The 26,155-nt window shown below is 43.0% G+C and overlaps 2 protein-coding genes across 4 annotated transcripts in view; one reads left to right on the top strand and one right to left on the bottom strand.

The window, feature by feature from the left end:
• Positions 1–10,067, bottom strand: part of LOC106563180 (protein phosphatase PTC7 homolog) — an 18,729-nt gene extending 8,662 nt beyond the window's left edge. The window contains exon 1 of the mRNA XM_014128489.2: positions 9,250–10,067. Coding sequence (XP_013983964.1) covers positions 9,250–9,451 — 202 coding nt within the window. The 5' untranslated portion in view covers positions 9,452–10,067. The remainder of the gene's footprint in view (positions 1–9,249) is intronic.
• A 10,998-nt stretch (positions 10,068–21,065) lies between these two features.
• prnpb (prion protein b) lies at positions 21,066–24,933 on the top strand. Of its 3 annotated transcripts, XM_045688796.1 has the most exons (3): positions 21,066–21,257; positions 21,904–22,208; positions 22,425–24,933. In XM_045688796.1, the coding sequence occupies exons 2-3, from the start codon at positions 21,914–21,916 to the stop codon at positions 23,726–23,728; spliced, it is 1,599 nt and encodes a 532-aa protein (XP_045544752.1). In that variant the 5' UTR covers positions 21,066–21,257; positions 21,904–21,913; the 3' UTR covers positions 23,729–24,933.
• The last annotated feature ends 1,222 nt before the right edge of the window (positions 24,934–26,155 follow it).

The raw sequence follows: 26,155 nt of genomic DNA on the forward strand, positions 1-26,155 counted from the left end.
ACCACCGAGTAATAGTACAAAACGATACAAGCCACGAGCTTCTCCAAACTGCTCATTGCAGATTACCCAAAAAGGTACACGAGTGACACAAAATTAACAAATCAAACCACTCAATTCAAATAGAAAATTATGGACCTGCAGTTGTTGAACAAACCTGCTGATGCTCAACTCACTGACAGAGGAGGAGTGTATGAGTTCAGAGTGAGAGATGGACATGAAATCAGGGGCCCCTGCCTTGATTTACAGCTGTGTGACCCCCGTGATAATATGCAGGCAATTCCACAGTAACAGAATGATGCGGAGACTCAGATTTTGCACTTTAAAATGTATGCCAAACAAAAACCAATGATTTAGTAGTTAAAAAGGTCCAATGCAGCCGTTTTTATTTCAATATGAAATCATTTCTGGGTAACAAGTACCTTACTAGGATTTCAATTCAAATGGTAAAAAAAAAAAGAATAAACAAAAATAGCTTCTTAGCCAAGAGCATTTTCTAATGCAACATTTTTTCTAGGACTGTTTGGGAGTAGTCTGGTTGGGAGAGGAAAACTTAAAACTAGCTGTTATTGGCAGATGTTTCAAACTTTCTTATTGGTCTATTAACTATTTTAAATCACCTGGTGATGTCACCAGACAGGCCAAAAATTCCATCCCACCAAAATATGCTGAAATCAATGTACAATTACACAGTATTATTCCAACCTCAGTGTGGAAATATGTATAAAACACAGGAAAATAAAGTTTGATTGCGCTGGGCCCTCTTTGATGTAATGGCAAAAATGTAGATTTCTGCCTAAACAGACATACCCAAAAGTAACTGCTTTTCATGTGTAATTACATGATTCTGACATGCCAAAACTGTATATTTAGAAAGACGACATCTGGGAGATGAGGAAATTATCAGAAGATAGGAATTACATAGTTCAGAATACACAAGATGAAGCACACACTAAATAACCGTTAAAAAAAAAATATATATATATTTTGAAAGTAATCTTTCATTGACAAGCTAAGTGAATTATTGATGCCCAGAGCTGGAAACACAGATGGCTTCCACAACACATGAACAACATGAGAAAAAAAATAGGATTGATAGACCTAACAACTAGAAATGGGCAGATGTTTTAGTAAGTGGTGTCAGGACGTTTCCAAGAGTCCCTAAACCTTTCCAAAGTGGCATGTCTGTAAATGAGAATTCCAGTGCTATTAGATATTTGCAATCCCTAAATGCTAGTTGTTCAGTATATAAAAATAAAAAAATTCTACCATATCAACCTCACTCAAATATTGTGCTGGTGTTATGGGGTATCCAGGTTACATTCAAGTGTCCTTTCAACCTCTCCAAAGTGTTTGAATGTGGCAATTGCACTGTTTTTGCACACTGGTATTTGGCATTTTATTAGCATCCCCATTAGCCATTGCAAAAGCAGTAGCTACTCTTCCTGGGGTCCACACAAAACATCAGACAAGAACAGAACTACATACATTTGAAAAAAAGGCACACGTAGCTTACATATCAATGCATACACACAAACTATCTAGGTCAAATAGGGGAGAGGCATTGTGCCACGAGGTGTTGCTTTGTCTCTTTTTTTAAACCAGGTTTGCTGTTTATTTGAGCAATATGAGATGGAAGGAAGTTCCATGCAATAAGGGCTCTATATAATACTGTTCGTTTTCTTGAATTTCTTCTGGATTTGGGGACAATGAAAAGACCCCTGGTGGCATGTCTGGTGGAATACGTGTGTGTGTGTCAGAGTTGTGTGTAAGTTTACTATGCAAACAATTTGGGATTTTCAACACATGAAGTGATGCAGTCAGTCTCTCCTCAACTCTCAGCCAAGAGAGACTGGCATGCATAATATTAATATTAGCCCTCTGATTACAATTAAGAGCAAAACGTGCTGCTCTTTTCTGGGCCAGCTGCAGCTTAACTAGATCTTTCCTTGCAGCACTGGACCACACGACTGGACAATAATCAAGAATAGACAAAACTCCAGACTACAGAACTTGCTTTTTGGATTTTTATGTCAAAAAAGCAGAGCATCTCTATTAGGGCTAGACCTCTCCCCATCTTCGCAACCACTGAATCTATATGTTTTGACCATGACAGTTTACAATCTAAGGTTACAGCAAGTAATTTAGTCTCCTCAACTTGTTCAACCAGCACACCATTCATTACCAGATTCAGCTGAGGTCTAGTACTTAAGGAATGATTGGTACCAAATGCAATGCTCTTAGTTTTAGAGATGTTCAGCACCAGTTTATCACTGGCCAACCATTCCAAAAACAGACTGCAACTCTTTGTTAACGGTTTCCGTGACTTCATTAGCTGTGGTTGCTGATGCAAATATGGTTGAATCATCAGCATACATGGAGACACATGCTTTGTTTAATGCCAGGTCACTGGTGAAAAGAGTAGAGGGCCTAGAGAGCTGCCCTGCGGTACACAGCACTTTACATGTTTAACAGAGACGCTTCCATTAAAGAAAACCCTTTGAGTTCTAATAGATAGCTCTGAATCCACGATATGGCAGAGGTTGAAAAGCCATAGCACTTAGGTTTTCAACAACAGGTTATGGTCAATATCAAAGGCTACACTGAAATCTAACAGTATAACTCCCACAATCTTCTTATTATCAATTTCTTTCAACCAATCATCAGTCATTTGTGTCAGTGCAGTACATGTGGTTATGGTCAATATGCTGAAAGTCTTGTTAATTTGTTTACAGAGAAACACTTTGGCTTCCCTCCAGGCCTGAGGACAAAGACTTTCCTCTAGGCTCAGATTAAAAATATGACAGATAGATGGAAAGCTACTGAGGATGGTGGCTGACTCTATAGCCACTCCTAAGTTGTCAATGCCAGGAGGTTTGTCATTATTGATCGTTAACAATAATTTCCCCACCTCTCCCACAGTAACTTTACAAAATTCAAACTTGCACTGCTTTTCTTTCATTATTTAATGCATGAATATAATTGTTCACTGTTTGTCGTGGGCATTTCCTGCCTAAATTTGCCCACTTTGCCAATGAAATAAAAATCGGCGACATCAAATGGTTTTGTGATTATTAAGCCATCTGATTCGATGGAAAATGGAATTTAATTGTTCTTTCTGCCCATAATTTCATTTAAAGTACAAGTTTTTTCCGTTATTCTTTATATAATTGATCTTGGCTTCATAAAGTTTATTCTTCTTTTTGTTGAGTTTAGTCACATACTTACTGCAAATTGAGAAATTAAGCCAGTTAGATGTACAGCCAGACTTATTAGCCACTCCTTTTGCCCCATCTCTTTCAACCATACAGTTTTTCAATTCCTCATCAATCTATGGAGCCTTAACAGTTCTAACAGTCAGTTTCTTAACAGGTGCATGTTTATCAATAATTGGAAGAAGCAATTTCATAAATTCATCAAGTGCAGCGTCTGGATGCTCCTCATTAATCACATCAGACCAACAAATATTTTTAACATAATCCAAATAAGAGTCACAGCAAAATATTTTGTATGATCTCTTACACTATTTTAGGCCCAGCTGTTGGAACTTTGGCTTTCCTGGATATAGCCACTATATTGTGATCACTGCATCCAATGGGTACGGATATCGCTTTAGAACAAAGTTCTACAGCATTAGTAAAGATGTGATCGATACATCTGGATGATCTTGTTCCTGTATTGTTTGAAAACACCCTGGTAGGTTGATTAATAACCTGAACCAGATTACAGGCACTGGTTACAGTAAGAAGCTTCTTCTTGAGCGGACAGCTTGATGAAAACCAGTCAATATTCAGGTCCCCAAGAAAGTAGACCTCACTGTTAAATCAAACACTATCAAGCGCTTCACACAAACTCAGCAAAAAAAGAAAACAGACCTTTTTCAGGACCCTGTCATTCAAAGATAATTCATAAAAATACAAATAACTTCACAGATCTTCATTGTAAAGGGTTTAAACACTGTTTCCCATGTTTGTTCAATGAACCATAAACAATTAATAAAAATGCACCTGTGGAATGGTCGTTAAGACACTAACAGCTTACAGACGGCAGGCAATTAAGGTCACAGTTATGAAAACTTAGGACACTAAAGAGGCCTTTCTACTGACTCTGAAAAACACCAAAAGAAAGATACCCAGGGTCCTTGCTCATCTACGTGAACGTGCCTTAGGCTTGCTGCAAGGAGGCATGAGGACTGCGGATGTGGCCAGGGCAATAAATCGCAATGTCCGTACTGTGAGGCCCAGCTGTTGGAACTAAGACAGCACTACATGGAGACAGGACGGACAGCTGATCATCCTCACAGTGGCAAACCACGTGTAACAACACCTGCACAGGATCGGTACATCCGAACATCACACCTGCGGGACAGGTACAGGATGGCAACAACAACTGCCCGGGTTACACCAGGAATGCACAATCCCTCCATCGGTGCTCAGACTGTCCACAATAGGCTGAGAGAGGCTGGATTGAGGGCTTGTAGGCCTGTTGTAATGCAGGTTCTCACCAGACATCACCGGCAACAATGTCGCCTAGGGGAACAAACCCACTGTCGCTGGACCAGACAAGACTGGCAAAAAGTGCTCTTCACTGACGAGTCGCGGTTGTGTCTCATCAGGGGTGATGGTCGGATTTGCGTTTATCGTCGGTGGAATGAGCGTTACACCGAGGCCTGTACTCTGGAACGGGATCAATTTGGAGGTGGAGGGTCCGCCATGGTCTGGGCGATGTGTCACAGCATCATCGGACTGAGCTTGTTGTCATTGCAGGCAATCTCAACGCTGTGCGTTGAAGGGAACACATCCTCCTCCCTCATGTGGTACCCTTCCTGCAGGCTCATCCTGACATGACCCTCCAGCATGACAATGCCACCAGCCATACTGCTCGTTCTGTGCGTGATTTCCTGCAACACAGGAATGTCAGTGTTCTGCCATGGCCAGCGAAGAGCCCAGATCTCAATCCCATTGAGCATGTCTGGGACCTGTTTGATCGGAGGGTGAGGGCTAGGGCCATTCCCAACAGAAATGTCTGGGAACTTGCAGGTACCTTGGTGGAAGAGTGGGGTATCATCTCACAGCAAGAACTGTCAAATCTGGTGCAGTCCATGAGAGGATGTACTGTACAAACCCGGGACAATCCGTGTCCAGCTAGCTAGCTGCGACGGCAAATAGCTCCTCAGACCAGTCCTTGGTCGGCAGGATCACTGAAAAGATGGAAAGCTTTCGGTGTGAATCAACGTATTCCGTGTTTATTGCGTTTATGGTTCACAATGCTAACCGGAATGTAGGTAGCAGCCATCTTGAAACGAGGTCATCGGCTCAGCCTGACCTTATACATTCGTATGCCTATATATGGTTGTGAGTCACACCAAAGATTTTAAGGCACAGATCAATAGCCAAGATACTCATACCAGACTGAATTGAATAAAACAATATCAAATATTGGGACTGTACATTTAAGAGGTTTTTAAACAAACCATGCAAGGAGGACTTAATTTCCACTGAAAATGTTACAAAACACATTTACTACAACATTGTCCATGCAAAGTCTGGTAATGACGACATTCTGTTACCAAACTTTGCATCTGCACTGTTCTTCTTGCATCTACACTCGACCTCCTCTGATAGCTTAGCAAAGCTCTTGGTTGGTGCCTAAAACAAACACTTCCATATACTGTACACACTCACAGATGCATGTCCTACACCTCCTTCCACAGCGGCACATAAGTACCTTTGTTTAACTAGGCAAGTCAGTTAAGAACAAATTCTTATTTACAATGAAGGCCTACCGGGGAACAGTGGGTTAACTACCTTGTTCAGGGGCAGAACAACTGATTTTTACCTTGTCAGCTTGAGGATTCGATCCAGCAACCTTTTGGTTACAGGCCCAACGCTCTAATCACTAGGCTACCTGCCGCCCCATAGTACAGGCCCAAAGCCACTCTCGCCATGGCAAAACGGGCATTTCCAAGAGATTAAAAACTTAATTGACATTAAAACTACACTGGGTATAGAGAGGCCTGTCTATAATGATCAGCAGAGGCCAGGATAGAATCCTTCCCGCCAACAGATTGTGTTAGCCAAACAGAAGTAATATAGCACCCAGGTGGGACACGGAATACATAAGCCCAGAGCCAGCAGTCTCTGTGGGTGTTTGATCCTGTCTCCATGACCAGTTAATTAGCCATAGAGGAAAGCAGCTCTGCCCCTGACCTGATGTGGTCCATCATGACAAATCAGTAGACAATGTGAGCACCACTTTATTTCCTTAAAGCATGAGCAGACTAAAGCTTTTCATGTAAAAACTACAGACCGTGTTATCACTACACAATGAGCATAGTGAAGAGCTCTGATGCAGTAATGTTTCAGGTCCAAGGTTCCACCTGGTAGAGAAAGGCAGTAGGCTACACTAGACATCCAACCATTTCATTTTAGTTCAGCACGACTTCTTGCAATGACTCATCCTGCGCTTCTACCACAGTCAAATAGGGCAAGTTTTTGAAAGGCATCTCTAACACTGCCTTAACATGATGCAGGGTTAGGCCTACATCCTATCAAGAAAACAGGGCAACTTAAACCAAGGTAAAATTATGAACTAGCCTAACCCTAACTATATTTAATGAGGTAGAACAGTGTTACAGATAGAAATGTATTCCATAAAACAGCCAGTTATTTGTTACACATAGGATGTTGTGTAATTCTGCACATTCTGAACAGGGCAGTTGATGAAACTTATTTCGGTGGTCTTTTTCTCAGACTACTGTTCAAACAAGCTTTTCATCATCTTAAAAGCAGGGTTAGCCAGCTTTGGCTGATAATCGTGACGTACATTCCATGCGACACTCTAGAATTAAAGTGTCTTTAGGTATGATTTAGTTTGTTGATTAAGATGACATGGAAGAAAGTTAAAAAAAATTGGCAACCAAGCATATCCAAAATGTTTATAGAATGATTACAAGGCCCCCCGAGTGGCGCAGCAGTCTAAGGCACTGCATCGCAGTGCTTGAGGCGTCACTACAGACCCGGGTTCGTTCCCAGGCAGTTTCACAACCGGCCGTGACCTGGAGCCCATAGGGTGGCGCACAATTGGCCTAGCGTCGTCCGAGTTAGGGGAGGGTTTGGCCGGGGGGGCTTTACTTGGCTCATCGCGCTCTAGGTTCGTCAGTTGAACTGAGTTTTCTCCTACACATCGGTGCAGCTGGGTTCTGGGTTAAGCGGGCGGTTGTTAAGAAACAAGGTTTGGCGGGCAATGTTTCTGAGGACGCATGACTCTACCTTCCCCTCTCCCAAACCCGCTGGGGAGTTGCAGCGATGAGACAAGATCGTAATTGGATCACAACTAGATATCACAAAATTGGGAAGAATTAAAAAAAAAAAAATGTATAATGAGTAAAAAAATAAAAATACAGCTGTTGTCAGGTTATGAGTAAAGTAGGCAATTTAACAACAGGAGTAAAGGCAGTACCCTACAGCTGTACCCTACTCAGGGGCGTGGTCACATTAAGCCCTGCCTTCTTTGTGCATCTATGAGGGGGATTGATAAATCCCACCTGGGAGCCCGTGTTGATCCCAAGCCATGAACAGGTAATCAAATGGCTACCCGGACTATTTGCATTGTGTGCCCCCCCAACCCCTCTTTTTACGCTGCTGCTACTCTCTGTTTATCATATTTGCATAGTCACTAACTATACATTCATGTACATACTACCTTAAATTGGGCCAACCAACCAGTGCTCCCACACATTGGCTAACTACATTGTGTCCCACCCACCACCCGCCAACCCCTCTTTTACGCTAGTGCTACTCTCTGTTCATCATATATGCATAGTCGCTTTAACCATATCTACGTGTGCATACTACCTCAATCAGCCTGTCTGTATGTAGCCTCACTACTTTTATAGCCTCGCTACTGTATATAGCCTGTCTTTTTATTTCTTTACCTACCTATTGTTCACCTAATCCCTTTTTTCCACTATTAGTTAGAGCCTGTAAGTGAGCATTTCACTCTAAGGTCTACTAAACCTGTTGTATTTGGCAATTTAAATTCAAACATTTTATCTTACAGAAAAGAGATGCATGTTTCTGGATGATGTACCATGCAGCCTTGTTGACAAAATGACCGAGCCACATAAATTATTGTTAAATTCGAGAATGGCGCTCCTCCCTCTCCCTTTCACCCATTGTCTTAACGGGCCATAGACGAGTGCTCCGCGGCTTAGCATAATCGAATCCGCCCAATGTGATCTTGGTCCGTATAAACCGGATGCAACCCGGATATAGACGATCCATGAATCGGCGTGTGAGAACGTGAGTAGATTACCTTGAAAACAACGGGCGGACATCGTGGACGTATTCTCCAGGTTTTATTATATCTCAGTGGTGCAAACCTGCTTTAGGCACCGTTCTGAATGTGTGACATCTGGTAAATAAGAACTTGATAATGATATGGGCGGATATTTTCTATGAACTGGTAAAACGACAATGCACTTCCCCCTCGTCAGTCTAAGACGTGAATTGGTCCTGGAAACATGGCTGCCTCCATGTTCAACCATTCTGACCTTTAGAAAACACCGGACAGTGAGTTTCCCCTAGGCGTGTGTGAAATGTGTGTAAAATCCACAACAAAGTAGGCTAAGGCTAATGAATATGAAGGTATAGGCTGTCATAACAGAATTATACATTTTGTTGAACTCCTCCAACGAACCTTATTGTTCTTAGCATCGAATGGCGGAACAATTCATAGACTAACAATTTATAGCCACAATCAACGTGCGACTTCCACATTTGTCACGCCATGAAATAGCTGTGTATACATTATCACTGTGTACATGTTCACACTATCGCCACTAGTAGCGCTGGTAAGAGGGCCTGTCCATACGTCTAGGTGAAAGGTCTTTACAATTACTCTTCAACAAAGTATACATTTTTTGTAAACCCAGGCACAATGTTTCTCGGTAGTTTATAGGCCTACAGACCACAGCTGTAATCTACCGTAGAACGCAAACATCGGAAAACACTAACAACTTTTAAGACGAGGTTAAATCAGGTAAGGAATATCCTCGTTTTCGTGACATGGGTTGGCGACACATGCTAGGCTACACATTGAAGGTTAAATGTGGGAAATGCTATAGGCCTATTATTCCCCAAAATACCTTGCACATTTCACGGTGGCTTTTGTTTTCTTATAATAAACGACTAGACTACTTTAACGGTATCTTTACCGAACAGATAATTTGAATATTAAAGTGAGACTTACCCAATACATCGGCGGACCTATGCCGGGCAATGAAACAAGCGTCATCCCCGTAGCACATCCCTTTCTTCAATATCCCCTTACGAAAGTCTTTCCCAAACCCACAACTAGCTGTGACCAGGCTGTAGTCCCGACCATCAGTTTGAGAGAGTCCGCCTAGGACAGCCCTCGCAACCAGTCTTCCATAGGAGAGTACGGATAACATTCCTCAAAAGCGAGCGCTCGTCTCTACCTGCCGAGCCCTTCACTCTCCTCTCCGCCTAGCCTACTTTGAGACTCTATTCGACTTCCACCATTCGTTTTGGATACTTCTACCACTGAATAGGCTAAAACGCGAGTCAGAGGTAACACAACCGTAGAAAAGGGTCCAGGACTATGTCAAATTCTTTTAAATTGTGAAATTGCACTGGTTCTTTAGGTTTTGGTGGATTTCATTGATCTTCCGGTGTGCACAATCCTTGCCGACATGTTTCCAGTAACACACAAATGCACGCCGACAGCGCAAACCGGGTCCTCCGGTCTTGGGATTCGTTGGCCCGACGTCACAGCTGCGCACGCAAATGCAGGCTCTCCCTATGCTTAATCAAAGAAGACCTAATATAATTGACAAGATGGTCGACTGTCCGCTCTAACAATGGAAATACAAGTCTGCAAAGGCGAGATCAGGAGGAAACGGTCTAGTTAATGATATTTTATAGACACATACCAATACACTTGTAACAACCTAAGCATTATTTAGCTTCGATCAAATAAGCCTCACCTATCAAATAGCAATTCCCTTTTATCTTGACCAAATGTAACACTCTCCTATTGCCCCCATACAAAAAGAAAAACACCTTACTTCGCTTAATCTGCGCGGACAGATTTTGGGTGGAGTCGACCCTGTAGCTTCTTCATCGATGAGTTTTAACGGCGGTTGGCATCCAATATATGTTGCATTACCGTCACCTGCTATACTGGAGTACAACTCCCTTATACTTTGCTTGAAAAAAATTAATAAAAAAATCCCTTCCGTCTAACACTGCACAAAAAATTATAAATAACACCACCCTACTCCACTATTTAAATCTATTTATTCCTACCTCAGGCCAACAACCTGAAAGGATGGGACATCACCACCCTGTAACTCTTCTGATGTCAAGTCTCGCACACCCAAATACCTATCTGCAGCTGCCAACCACAATTAATCTTGATGGTTGTACAGTCCTCTCAAATAAAACTGTGAAGGACTTCGGCGTTACTCTGAACCCTGATCTCTCTTTTGATGAACATATCAGACTGTTTCAAGGATATATTTTTTCCATCTACGTAGCATTGCAAAAATCAGAAACTTTCTGTCCAAAAAGTATGCAGAAAATTAATCCATGCTTTTGTCACTGCTAGGTTAGACTACTGCAATGCTTTCCGGCTACTCAGATAAAGCAATAAATAAACTTCAGTTAGTGCTTAACACGGCTGCTAGAATCTTGACTAGAACCAAAAGATTTGATCATATTACTCCAGTGCTAGCCTCTACACTGGCTTCCTGTTAAGGCAAGGGCTGATTTCAAGGTTTTACTGCTCACCTACAAAGCATTACATGGGCTTGCACCTACCTATCTTTCCGATTTGGTCCTCATCTCTTCAGTAGGTCTTATGATTGAGTGTAGTCTGGCACAGGAGTGTGAAGGTGAACGAAAAGGCACTGGCGCAACGAACCGCCCTTGCTGTCTCTGCCTGGCCGGTTCCCCTCGATCCACTGGGATTCTCTGCCTCAAACCCTATTACAGGGGCTTAGTCACTGGCTTACTGGTGCTCTTCCATGCCGTCCCTAGGAGGGGTGCGTCACTTGAGTGGGTTGAGTCACTGGCGTGATCTTCCTGTCCGGGTTGGCTCCCCCCCTTGGGTTGTGCTGTGGGGGAGATCTTCGTGGGCTATACTCGGCCTTGTCTCAGGATGGTAAGTTGGTGGTTGGAGATATCCCTCTAGTGGTGTGGGGGTTGTGCTTTGGCAAAGTGGGTGGGGTTATATCCTGCCTGTTTGGCCCTGTCCGGGGGTATCATCGGACGGGGCCCCAGTGTCTCCCGACCCCTCTTGTCTCAGCCTCCAGTATTTATGCTGCAATAGTTTGTGTCGGGGGGCTGTTATATCTGGAGTATTTCTCCTGTCTTATCCAGTGTCATGTGAATTTAAGTATGCTCTCTCTTTTTCTTTCTTTCTTTCTTTCTTTCTTTCTTTCTTTCTTTCTTTCTTTCTTTCTTTCTTTCTTTCTTTCTTTCTTTCTTTCTTTCTTTCTTTCTTTCTTTCTTTCTTTCTTTCGGAGGACCTGAGCCCTAGGACCATGCCTCAGGACTACCTGGCCTGATGTCTCCTTGCTGTCCCCAGTCCACCTGGTCGTGCTGCTGCTCCAGTTTCAACTGTTCTGCCTATGGAACCCTGACCTGTTCACCGGACGTGCCTACCTGTCCCAGACCTGCTGTTTTGAACTCTCTGGAGACAGCAGGAGCGGTAGAGATACTCTGAATGATCGGCTATGAAAAGCCAACTGATATTTACTCCTGAGGTGCTGGCCTGTTGCACCCTCTACAACCACTGTGATTATTATTATTTGACCCTGCTGGTCATCTATGAACATTTGAATATCTTGGCCATGTTCTGTTATGATCTCCACCCGGCACAGCCAGAAGAGGACTGGCCAACCCTCATAGCCTGGTTCCTCTCTAGGTTTCTTCCTAGGTTCTGGCCTTTCTAGGGAGTTTTTCCTAGCAAACGTGCTTCTACACCTGCATTACTTGCTGTTTGGGGTTTTAGGCTGGGTTTCTGTACAGCACTTTGTGACATCAGCTGATGTAAGAAGGGCTTTATAAATACATTTGATTGATTGGTTGTCCTGTTCACCACAGTCTGAGGTCCTGAGCGCTCTGGATCAGGTTTTCATCAAGGATCTCTCTGTACTTTGCTCCATTCATCTTTCCCTCTATCCTGACTAGTCTCCCAGTCCCTGCTGATGGTTAAACATCCCCACAGCATGATGCTGCCACCATCATGCTTCACCGTAGGGATGGTGCCAGTTTCCCTCCAGACGTAACGCTTTGCATTCAGGCCAAAGAGTTCAATCTTGGTTTCATCATACCAGAGAATCTTGTTTCTCATAGTCTGAGTCCTTTATGTGCCTTTTAGCAAATTTGAAATGGGCTGTCGTGCTTTTTACTGAGGACTGTCTTCTGTCTGGCAACTCTACCATAAAGGCCTGATTGGTGGAGTGCTGCAGAGATGGTTGTCTTTCTGGAAGATTCTCCCATCTCCACAGAGGAGCTCTGTCAGAGTGACCATCTGTTTCTTGTTCACCTCCTTGACCAAGGCCCTTCTTCCCCGATTGCTCAGTTTGGCCGGTTGGCCAGCTCTAGGAAGAGTCTTGGTGGTTACACACTTCTTCCATTTAAGAATGATGGAGGCCACTGTGTTCTTGGGGACCTTCAGAGCTGCAGAAATAATTTTGGTACCCTTCCCCAGATCTGTGCCTCAACACAATCCTGTCTCAAGGCTCTACGGACAATTCCTTTGACCTCATAGCTTGGTTTTTGCTCTGACATGCACTGTCAACTGTGGGACCTTATATAGACAGGTGTGTGCCTTTCCAAATCATGTCCAATTAATTGAATTTACGACAGGTGGACTCCAATCAATGGAAACAGGATGCACCTGAGGCCAATTCCGAGTCTCGGGGCAAAGGGTCTGAATACCTGTGTAAATAAGGTATTTCTGTTTTTTATTTTTAATACATTTGAAAAAATTCAAAAAAACGTTTTTTTGCCTTGTCATTATGGGGTATTGTGTGTAGATTGATCATACATTTTTATTTATTTAATCAATTTTAGAAAATGGCTGTAAAAAGTAAAGGGGTCTGAATACTTTCCGAATGCACTGTATGTGTAAACCTAGCAATAATACAAATAGGCCCTATTATACTTTTAATTTATTTTTATTATTTTACCTTTATTTAACCAGGTGGCCAGTTGAGAACAACTTCTCATTTACAACTGTGACCTGGCCATGATAAAGCAAAGCAGTGCGACAAAAACAACAACACAGAGTTACACATGGGATAAAACAAACGTACAGTCAATAACACAATAACAAAAATCGATATATAGTGTGTGCAAATGTAGTAAGATTAGGGAGGTAAGGCAATAAATAGGCCATAGTGGTGAAATAATTACAGTTTAGCATTAACGCTGGAGTGATAGATATGCAGATGATGATGTGCAAGTAGAGATACTGGGGTGCAAAAGAGAAAGAATAAATATCAATTTCAAGCTTAAAGTTAGTGAGGGAGATATAAGTCTCCAGCTTCAGTGAGTTTTGCAATTTGTTCCTGTCATTGGCAGCAGAGAACTTGAAGGAAAGGCGGCCAAAGTAGGAGTTGGCTTTGGGGATGACCAGTGAAATATACCTGCTGGAGTGCGTGCTACGGGTGGGTGTTGCAATGGTGACCAGTGAGCTGAGATAAGGCGGGGCTTTACCTAGCAAAGACTTATAGATGACCTGGAGCCAGTGGGATTGGCGACGAATATGTAGCGAGGGCCAGCCGACGAGAGCATACAGGTCGCAGTGGTGGGTAGTATATGGGGCTTTGGTGACATAACGGATGGCAGTATGATAGACTACATCTAATTTGTTGAGTAGAGTGTTGGAGGCTATTTTGTAAATGACATTGCCGAAGTCAAGGATCGGTAGGATGGTAAGTTTTACGAGGGTATGTTTGGCAGCGTGAGTGAAGGAGGCGTTGTTGCGAAATAGGAAGCCAATTCTAGATTTAATTTTGGATTGGAGATGCTTAATGTGAGTCTGGAAGGAGAGTTTACAGTCTAACCAGACACCTAGGTATTTGTAGTTGTCCACATATTCTAAGTCAGAACTGTCCAGAGTAGTGATGCTAGTCGGGCGGGCGGGTGCCGGCAGCGATTGGTTGAAGAGCATGCATTTAAGAGCAGTTGAAGACCACAGAAGGAGTGTTCTATGGCATTGAACCTCGTCTGGAGGTTTGTTAAAAAGAAGGGCCAGAAGTATACAGAATGGTGTCGTCTGCGTTGAGGTGGATCAGAGAATCACCAGCAGCAAGAGCGACATCATTGATATATACAGAGAAAAGAGTCGGCCTGAGAATTGAACCCTGTGGCACCCCCAGAGAGACTGCCGCAGAGGTCCGGACAACAGGCCCTCCAATTTGACACACTGAACTCTATCTGAGAAGAAGTTGGTGAACCAGGCGAGGCAGTCATTTGAGAAACCAAGGCTGTTGAGTCTGCCAATAAGAATGCAGTGATTGACTTCAAAATTAAAATCAAATTTGCGGCGCCTCCCGAGTGGCGCAGCAGTCTAAGGCACTGGTTTCGATCCCGGGCTGTATCACAACTGGACGCGATCAGGAGTCCCATTGGGCGGCACACAATTGGCCCAGCGTCATTAGGGGAGGGTTTGGCCGGGGGGGCTTTACTTGGCTCATTGCGCTCTAGCGACTCATTGTGGCGGGCTGGGCACCTGCTGGCTGACCTCGGTTGTCAGTTGAACGGTGTTCTGACACATTGGTGCGGCTAGCTTCTGGGTTAAGTGGGCATTAAGAAGTGCGGTTTCGCGGGTCATGTTTTGGAGGACTCATGACTCGACCTTCACCACCTGAGCCCGTTGGGGAGTTGTAGCGATGAGACAAGATGAAAATTGTGGAGAAAAAATAAATAAAATATTTGAATAATAATATGCTAGCCTATACTTGTAACTTTGCAGGCCACATGTGCTGCACCAGAATCATATGTTCTTTCAGTTTTATCATGGTTTGAACAATGTGCATAATTCCAGTCCATATAGTACAGTATAATACAACACAGTAATACAGTTCACACTTGTTACATTCCCCAGTTTCTGTGTTGTGGGTTTGTATGTATGTGTATATGTTTCAGGATGGCTTCCTGGATTCCAAGCAGCTGATTGGTCTGCCCCATTGCAGATTAGAGCTCTGACCCCGCCCTCTCGTCAGCGGATACAGCTGTCTGCAATTACCGACTCCTTCTGCAGCTTAAAAAGCCAGTGTTCCTTTGCCAGTTGGAGAGAGAGCTTTTTTTTTTTTTGTATTATTTTTTATATTTTTATATATATATTTTTTTTTAAATTATTTTTTTTGCTGTGTTTTTGTGTGTATTTGCTGTGTTGGTCTGGTAAAGTATTTTGTAGCCGGTCCTCCAGAGGTATGTGTTTGCTATAGTACCTAGTGTTTTTGGTTTATTCAAATTGTTCACTGAGTTTGGTGACTTATTCGGTTTCATTTGTTCCTGGGGGGGGAAGGGGAAGGCACCTTGGGAGTGTTTAGGCAAGAGGCCTGCGGGCATACATATACCCGTAGTATGTACTCTGTCTATGCACACTAGGTAAGACTTGGGTGGACCACCCCTTGTATTTTGGTTAGCGCGCCAGGTGGTGTTAAGAATAGGTAGGTAGGAGAGGAGGCTCCTTAACTTTACTTTCATTGCTTTGGTTCTGTCCAGCCCCATTTCCCTACATTTACTGTGTTAAGGAAATAAATTCCCTGTTAATGGTAATATTCTCTGCCTCTGTCATCCTTACCCGCACCAACAATCACACACCTTTCACTCCACAGGGAGTTGAGTGTAGCAGGGTGTTGCGTTCCCTCCAAGAGGCTTGCGTAACAACACTCAAAGATTAGCTTACTGGAGTTTGTTTCATTTACTTACCCATGAGAACATGTAGCTAGCTACATCAATGGGCTTTTATGTTTTCTGTCTTGCGTAATGTGTGCTAGCCTATACTGTATATCATAGTTAATGGATAACGGCATAATCTTTTGGGCTTGGGCTCATAATGTATTTTGTGTATGTATGTGTGTATGTATGTATGTGTAGCATCAGGCTTGCATTTTCAATCAAAGCTCTAATCAAATCCAGACATAGGCCTATGTACAGTTGAAGTTGGAAGTTTACATACACTTAGGTTGGAGTCATTAACTTGTTTTTCAACCACTACACACATTTCTTGTTAACAAACTATAGTTTTGGCAAGTCGGTTAAGACATCTACTTTGCATGACACAAGTAATTTTTCCAACAATTGTTTACAGATTATTTCAGTAATAATTCACTGTATCACAGCTCAGCGTTCAACACCATAGTACCCTCAAAGCTCATCACTAAGCTAAGGAACCTGGGACTAAACACCTCTCTCTGCAACTGGATCCTGGACTTCCTGACGAGCAGCCCCCAGGTGGTGAGGGTAGGTAGCAACACATCTGCCATGCTAATCCTCAACACTGGAGCTTCACAGGGGTGCGTGCTCAGTCCCCTCCTGTTCTCCCTGTTCACCCACGACTGCATGGCCAGGCACGACTCCAACACCAAGTTTGCAGACGACACAACAGTGGTAGGACTGATCACTGACAACGATGAAACGGCCTATAAGGAGGAGGTCAGAGACCTGGCCGGGTGGTGCCAGAATAACAACCTATCTCTCAACGTAACCAAGACAAAGGAGATGATTGTGGACTACAGGAAAAGGAGGACCGAGCACTCCCCCATTCTCATCGACGGGGCTGTAGTGGAGCAGGTGGAGAGCTTCAAGTTCCTTGGTGTCCACATCAACAACAAACTATTATGGTCCAAACACACCAAGACAGTTGTGAAGAGGTCACGACTATTCCCCCTCAGGAAAGTAAAAAGATTTGGCATAGGTCCTGAGATCCTCAAAAGGTTCTACAGCTGCAACATCGAGAGCATCCTGACTGGTTGCATCACTGCCTGGTACAGCAATTGCTCGGCCTCCGACCACAAGGCACTACAGAGGGTAGTGCGTACTGCCCAGTACATCACTGGGGCTGAGCTGCCTGCCATCCAGGACCTCTACACCTGGCAGTGTCAGAGGAAGGCCTTAAAAATTGTCAAAGACCCCAGCTACCCCAGTTATAGACTGTTCTCTCTACTACCGCATGGCAAGCGGTACCAGAGTGCCAAGTCTAGGACAAAAAGGCTTCTCAACAGTTTTAACCCCCAAGCCATAAGACTCCTGAACAGGTAATCAAATGGCTACCAGGACTATTTTCATTGTGTGCCCCCCCCCACCCCTCTTTTTATGCTGCTGCTACTCTGTTCATCATATGCATAGTCACTTTAACCATATCTACATGTACATACTATCTCAATCAGCCTGACTAACCAGTGTCTGTATGTAGCCTCGCTACTGTATATAGCCTGTCTTTTTACTGTTTTATTTCTTTATTTACCTATTGTTTACCTAATATCTTTTTTCCACTATTGATTAGAGCCTGTAAGTAAGCATTTCACTGTAAGGTCTACACCGGTTGTATTTGGCGCACATGACAAATAAACTTTGATATGATTTGAATTCCAGTGGGTCAGAAGTTTACATACACTAAGTTGACTGTGCCTTTAAACAGCTTGGAAAATTCCAGAAAATGATGGCATGGCTTTAGAAGCTTCTGATAGGCTATTTTACATAATTTGAGGAGGTGTACCTGTGGATGTATTTCAAGGCCTACCTTCAAATTCAGTGCCTCTGCTTGACATCATGGGAAAATCAAAAGAAATCAGCCAAGACCTCAGAACAAAAGATTTTACACCTCCACAAGTCTGATCCATCCTTGGGCGCAATTTCAAAACGCCTGAAGGTACCATGTTCATCTGTACAAACAATAGTCCGCAAGTTTAAACATCATGGGACCACGCAGCCGTCATACCGCTCAGGAAGGAGATGTGTTCTGTCTCCTGGAGATGAACGTACTTTGGTGTGAAAAGTGCAAATCAATCCCAGAACAACAGCAAAGGACCTTGTGAAGATGCTGGAGGAAACGGGTACAAAAGTATCTATATCCACAGTAAAACGAGTCCTATATCGACATAACCTGAAAAGGCCGCTCAGCAAGGAAGAAGCCATTGCTTCAAAACCGCCATAAAAAAGCCAGACTACGGTTTACAACTGCACATGGGGACAGAAATTGTACTTTTTGTAGAAATGTCCTCTGGTCTGAACTGTTTGGCCATAATGACCATCGTTATGTTTAGAGAAAAAAGGGGAGGCTTGCAAGCCGACGAACACCATCCCAACCGTGAAGCACGGGGGTGGCAGCATCATGTTGTGGGGGTGCTTTGCTGCAGGAGGGACTGGTGCACTTAAAAAAAATTATGTAGTCATCAAAATGTAGTCAACAACATGCTGCCCTCAATGCTTAAATTGTATTGTGTATGACTCAATTTGTGGAAAAGCTATGATCATTCATCGTCTTTACTGTTGTGAATTAGACACACGATGACCACGATTTGAATGCTGCAACTGAGACAGAATGACATCGAGGGATATACGCTGAGACCCCGAGTGTGACTGGACATGGAATGGATATTTGTGACAATGACCTAAAAGGTGTGCAGAAGCACACCAGCACCCCATTTTATATGTATTACATGACCAACCATCCTTTTACATTTTAGTCATTTAGCAGACACTCTTATCCAGAGCATCTTACAGTAGTGAATGCATACATTTCATGCATTTCTTTTGTACCGGCCCCCCATGCCAATGCTGGCGGTGCAAACACCATGCTCTACCAACTGAGCCACAGGGAAGAGCTACCCCTTATTCCACACTATGCCTTTTATGCCCCATGGTCCCTCAACTTCGGACACTTTGGAACTCTCCATCTTATCTCTATAAACCCACCCTACATTCACCCATTTTCCCCACGCTGCTTCCTTCACTTGTACTTCTCCTAATTTGATAACATCTAGACTCAGTACCAAGTTCAAGTGTTGTGGTGTACTGTTTTTGCAACTTTTTTCCCACCTGTCTAATGCTGTGCTCCTGCTTATTCTGGGGTCCAGACTGAAAATGGGTTGTGTTAAATGTGGAAGACGTTTCGGTTGAATGCATTCAGTTATGCAACTGACTAGGTATCCCCTTTCCCTACCCCTTGAATGCAGTATTAAATGTGCTGCTCACAATTGTCAGCAGCAACATGGACAGTTAAATTGACCAGAAGGTTGTTGATATAGCTGCATTTAGGCAAGGCTTCCTTGTTTTGGGTCTGTTAAGTGTGTTTCTCATTCTGCTGGAGTTAACTTAGTATTTTATATTAAACCTACCTTACACATCCAGTACTCTGTCCATTTGTAAATAACCCACCAAAAATCACAATATGCTGTTTTACATGTTGTGTTATTTGTGCTGGTCTAGTTCCTAAAATGTAAAAGCAGAAGAATCTGTGTGCTCTTCGGTAGTAATTAATAGTTCATATGGTGCTCTTCAATGTCCTAGGTTTGTGGCATTGATGAATACATTTTGAGATCTGGCCATGGACCCCCTGCAGTACCCTCTGGGGGTCCACGGACCCCTCATTGGGAACCCCTGCTCTAGTCTACACATCAGTGCTTCAGCCTACAAATATGGAAAAATGCTCTTTAAACTAACTGCATAAATCTCGCTCTATGCTTATTTCACTGTTTTGCACGATTCATTTTAGGCCTATTTACTTCACACACAGTGGTTTGGATGGCAAAATATAACAAAAGTCCTCCTTGAGCCTCATTGCCTTATCAGACACAAAATACACATTTCAAGCGACTTCTATCAATATGTTTGTACAGTTCATCAAAACATTTTTATTTCCCCAACTCCATGTATGACCTGGGAATAATTCATCGAGCACAAAAATTATACATTTTATATCAATTTGTCGCCATCTGGTGTCCACAACCTAGACAATGAGGCAGCAGCAAGAACCATACGCAGTTGTATTGAGTTCCACTGTGAATGAATAAATTACATTTTATTTCCGTGTCAAATCGCCATTTGGCAACCCAACCCTTACGTGTTTAACTGACACTGACACAATTCACTGTGATAATTCAGTGATAATTATTCCGTTGTTCTGTTCAGTACGCACCACATAACGAGTTAAAAGTAAATCAATACATAATAGTAAATAAGGTTATCCAAGCAATAATTATATCCTAGAGCAGTTAAAAATGATGATGATTTTCCATTACTTCAGGTTGGATGACACACACGCTACAGTAGCAGACCTACGGAAAGGCCCTGAGTGTGGACAATGAGTAACGTTAATAGCAGTAGTTGGTGTAGGTGGAAAAGGTGTAGCACAACCTGGCTTTAAATGTAATGTTTTTAAGGCTTTACACATAGTATGATTGATTTAAACATCCCTAGAAGTTGTTAACATTAAAATGGTTATATCCATTGGACTTGAGCTGAATCATCCATTGGAAGTGAATGGGATTTGCGCATAAATTCCCATTACAGGCTTTCAATTTCAAATAGATTGATTAGCCTAGCCTACATTTTTGACAAAATAAAGTATTAATTAAATAGCTTATTACAGGGACAGAATGTGTTAAATACATAATGCGTTATCCTGAATAGCCTATCTATGACTTACTTACTTTCTCGTGTTATTATTTCTATGTCTCGTGTTTTTGTTCTAATTGACTTGTTTATTTATATTTTATAGTAGTACTGAATTGTTGGGAAAGAGCAAGCAAGAAAGGCATTTCACTGTAGGCTACTAGTACACGTGACAATAAAAAACGTGAAAATATATATTTTTATGATTATTATTAACTACAAACCAATACAAAACGTAAATGGGGAACACAAGTATATACAAAGGCCAATTGGGCTAGGAGGTACAATATCACATTACACAAGGACCTTAAGGGACATACACACATTTATAATTCTAAGCGATTTTTTGTTGGTAGAGTATTTAATTGTCTTAAAATATAGTTCAATTTCTTTTTGTAGGGTAAGAAAATGTGGTGTTTTAGCTAGGACTGCTATGATGAGTGACGTAGCCAGGCTAGCCCATGTTCGGTGATCCATGATAAATAGGAACCCTCCCTCCGAATGAAAGCAGTGAGCGAACGACATAGAACCATAACAGAGAAACGGATGAAAAATACACATTTTCTACAAAAGGAACACAATCGTCTCGAATCTCCTACGGTAGGTTATTTTACGATATTCACATTAATTGTAAAGGAGTAGCAGGTGGCCATACAGCCCGGGCTGTTCTGCGTGATAGCGCTAGAGCGCCATTTTATTGAATAAGACCATTACATTTATGCGAATAACGGGTCCGGTTCTGAAAAATAGAACTGCGCATATAGCCTAATTTGCCTTCACGTCTAGTTATATATAGCATATGTCATATTTTATTTTTCATAAAACATCCAAGCTGCCCCTGGATATGTGTTGTCTTTTATTGCGCCGTGGTAGCCTATTTTATTATGTTTAGCCTACTGATTGGCCTAAATAAAAGCTACAAAATATAGGCCTAACTGCTGGAATTCTCTGGAATTCTATACAGCGTATTGAACATTCAGGGAAAATCTTATCCCTAATAATATTATGTTACATGTACAGGCTACTTTAAGGATAATCTTCCAGAACAGAAAAGGGTAGGCGTTGGCTTATACTTGATAGCCAGAAAACGAATTAAGCAAATCAATTCTACAGTCCGTGACAGGAGTGTCAGTGACATGAGAGGGTTAGCTCAGATAAACATAAATAATTAGAAGAGGCTTCAGAAAAACGATTGGACCAAGTCCACGTACTTACTGTTAATGACGTCACCATATTTCTTCCCCAGGGCAGTCATCATGGGAAAGCTGTGTGAGCTGGCCCTGGTGTCTCTTGCCCTCCTGGCTCTGCTTCATACTGACTCTACATGGGCCAAGAGAAGTGGCAGCAGCAGCAGCAGCAGCAAAAAGACAGCATCCAGCAACAGGGGCTCAGATAAAAAGCCGCCGAAAACATCAAACACACAGACGGGAAGCTACCCTAGACAACCCCAAAGCCCCAATAGGAACCCCAACCCGTACCCAGCAGGAGGTAGTTATCCAGGGAGAGGTACCAATCAGAACCAGAACCCAGCCGGTGGATACCCTGCAGCAGGTGGCTACCCCAACCAGCAGTATCCAGGCAGAGCCAATCCTGGGGGATATCCAAACCAGAATCCTGCAGCTGGAGGTTACCCTGCCGCTGGTGGCAATCCTGCAGCAGGTGGCTACCCCAACCAGCAGTATCCAGGCAGAGCCAATCCTGGGGGATATCCAAACCAGAACCCAGCAGCTGGAGGTTACCCTGCTGCTGGTGGCAATCCTGCAGCAGGTGGCTACCCCAACCAGCAGTATCCAGGCAGAGCCAATCCTGGGGGATATCCAAACCAGAATCCTGCAGCTGGAGGTTACCCTGCCGCTGGTGGCAATCCTGCAGCAGGTGGCTACCCCAACCAGCAGTATCCAGGCAGAGCCAATCCTGGGGGATATCCAAACCAGAATCCTGCAGCTGGAGGTTACCCTGCCGCTGGTGGCAATCCTGTAGCAGGTGGCTATCCCAACCAGCAGTATCCAGGCAGAGCCAATCCTGGGGGATATCCAAACCAGAACCCAGCAGCTGGAGGTTACCCCAACCAGAATCCAGGGAGAGGAGGAGTCAATCCTGGATACCCAGCCGGAGGTCACCCTGCTGGAGGTTACCCAGTAAGAGGGGGAAATACTGGCTGGGGGCAGGCAGGGGGCTACCCTGGTGGAGGGACAGGAGGAGGTTACCAACCCAACTGGAACCCAAACAATAAGATCCTCAGTCCCCGCTATGGTGGAGGCTATGGTTATGGAGGTATGGGAGGTGGCTCTCCCTTCTCACGCTCAGTTCAGGGAATGGGGCAGTACCCCTCTACTCAGTCCAAGGGGTTTGCTAAGAAGGCTTTTATGGCTGCAGGGGTTGGGGCCTTGGCAGGTATGGCGGTTGGCTACGGCCTTGGGCGTTTCCCTCGTCCACACTTCAACTTCCGCAACCCTCAGGAAGAACAATCCTACAACAACTACATGTACAGCAAATACGGCGAACGCTCCACAGACGAAAACGACTATGGCCGGGACTACACCTACAAAGTACCTCCGCGGGCAGAGTCCTACGATAGCTTCATGGATACCTGCATGAAGAGGAATGACCTTCTGCAGGACCAGGGCAGAGACTCCCAGGCCACACCTAACAACCAGAAGAACAACCCTCAGGGAGCCAACAGCCAGAACATGCCCATCACTCCTGAGATGGGGAACAGCAGTCCAGCTAGCAACCAGGAGGGAACAGACAAAGTGAAGCCTCTCACCCCTGCCCCTGATGAGATAGCTGGAGAGGGTAAGGAAGAGGTTGACGGCCCCACTGTGAGCATTGAAGAGATAGGTTACCCTGCATTGGTGGAGCAGCTGAAGAACCGGAAGTGTGTGGAGCTGTACATAAACCACTCGGAGCGCTTCCTGGAGAAGCAGACAGCTGAACGCAGCAGCAGCAGCAGCAACAACAACAACAACAACAAAAATGTGAACAGTCGCAGCAACCCCCTCGGTCAGGGGCTGGTACAGCTGATAACCAGCCTCCTCATGGTCCTGAGCAGCATTCTTCTACTGCACTGAGACATACAGTAGGTGTGTCCCAGTCGTCTGGAATAGCTTCATTTCATAGTCCCCCTTCCTCATCATGCCACTGATATCTTGTGAGTATAGGTTAATTAAGTAAGGTGGAGATATAACCAGTACTTTCACTTATCAGTAGTCATGATGGAAAGGAAGCAAGTGGAAAATAACTTCCAGGCACACGGGTGCATGATAAGGTCCATTTCCTCCACATTTTATGGGGATATTTGAGCTTTAATATAGTTTTACTGTTTGTCTAATGGCCCATCTGATTTGTGTCTCTAACATTTGCACTGATCTCATGTCAATTTGGATCTTTGCTGTAGTACTTCTAGACTTCGTTTCTATTGCAATTCTTTTTTTCATTGCACTTTTTGTTTCAGAGCAGTTTCTGGTAGAATACTTTGTTGATCACTGTATTTTGTTCTGTAAAACACTAATTTCTTCAGGTCATGACAAATGCATGATGCTTTAATATTGTATCTCTGTATCTATTACGATATCGCTGTATATAACACTAACACACAAACACTACAAGTACATACAGTATAATGCTTACTATTGACTGGATATCTATCAGGTTGTACATAGGCACTAACCAATTGAAATTTTAGCCAATTGTAAACTCTTATGTGTTATTATGTGATGAGGCAACTATCATCTGACTCTGGGTATTCAGTGTCTTTTTGCCAGTGTGGTTCCACATGAAGTACATAAAGCATTGTCACCTGTATGCCAGATATTAGCTGGAAATCAATTTGCTCAGAATAATTTTTTGGTGAACTGAACGGTACATTATACTCTACTGTGATATTTATATTTGTACTGTAGAGTCCATCTTATGTGGTCTGCAGCAATTGGTTTTAAAAGTTGCCTGTTCCTATTTTTCTTTAGTTCTCTCTTGTCCCATACCTCTCTACCTCCCCATCTAGTCTCCCTCTCCATGTCCTCCTGTCCCCTGGTTATCAGAAGTGCACTTTTTTCTCTAGCCGAATGGATATAAACGACTCTTCTTTTCCTTGTTTCCCAATCATGTATTTAGTGGTGAACATAAAACATGCATTGTTGTAATGATGTTTTGGAAATGTAAAATAACCGCTTTGCCATGCTAGAACTAAATGGTGAATATTACTTGGCCTTTAAATATCGCAAAAGTCTTCTTCCATTTTCAAGGTACAGGATGAATAAAAACAAAATAAAACACATTATCGGCCATTCTCTCTTTTAGAAAACATGAGGGCAGTTACCGTGAATCTCACAGAGCACATTGAAGCTTTTAAAGACACATCTGTTGCTAGGAGTCTAATTGCCTCAAGGGAAATTGTTACAGAACAGTCACTACAGTGTGAGAATATCGAACAGACAGGGTTTCTGCCTGCTAGTTGGCAGCAATACAATTCCCGTTACTGTCTATTAAATTATCCTTAAGCTATCTTTACAACAGAACACAAAGATCTCAACTCATCTCATACACAAAAACATGTATTTTTTTCTGAACTAAGGCCCTATTATTTAATCAAAACCAGTTTTAGTGTTTCTGGGATACTTTTAAAATAAAATCATGTTTTCTTGCACACAAGGCTTATATTTGAAAGTACTATGTTGTGAGTTTTCCTTACATTCTTTTATTATTTCTTTGAATCCAAATGTGAGGGGAAACACTTTTTATTTCATATTTACTGCTCCCCCTTTACTTATCCATGTTGTCTCTATATGGTCCTGAACTTAACTACTGTCACATGCATCATAATGAACGTAATAAAGCAACACACACACACACACACAGAAATCTATATTTTATTAGTGGGCCAGAGTAGATAAATCAAGTATTATGAAGAATATTACCAAATCCATAGAAAATAATATTAAATTGGTTTATATTACTTTAATATGGGTTACAAAAACATATGTTTGTTATTTGCAGATATAAAAGCTAGTGAATAATCACACATTTATTGCGATGGCCAAATATGAGTAATAACATTAGCAAAATCACAGCAAAGTAGATGTTAATAGGAACATGTATTATTTGCAGCCTCCTACCTTAGTTCATCCAGTTATTACAGTAGATGAAGCTGAAAAAGGATCTAGCACAGTCCATTTTGACAGTAACAAGTGACACATGATTTTACAACACAATAAGATAGGAGCCCCCATCCGTAATGACGTTCCAATGAGTATAGCTTTGTTAAGGTGGTGGTGGGCCTATGCCAAAGGACAACAAGATCAGGACTTATTTAAATAGTTTTGAAGTCCACTCGCTGGTCTTTCGGACCAGTATTTCAGATAGAATCTACTTCCTAGGAAATGGTTTATGACCAGATTCCCCTTATCCAGTCCCCAAAGAAGAAAGGTACCATTGATCCCAGTGTGAGGAGGATGTTACTCATGGGGCCATGTCCGGGGCCAGCAGCGTTTCTGTAGCGG

Source organism: Salmo salar, chromosome ssa11 (genome assembly GCF_905237065.1).
Source record: "Salmo salar chromosome ssa11, Ssal_v3.1, whole genome shotgun sequence".
NCBI classification, from domain to species: domain Eukaryota; kingdom Metazoa; phylum Chordata; class Actinopteri; order Salmoniformes; family Salmonidae; genus Salmo; species Salmo salar.

Bases quoted from the DNA above. Each gene is read 5' to 3' on its own strand.
- prnpb (XM_045688795.1), top strand. From the start codon at position 21,914: ATGGGAAAGCTGTGTGAGCTGGCCCTGGTGTCTCTTGCCCTCCTGGCT.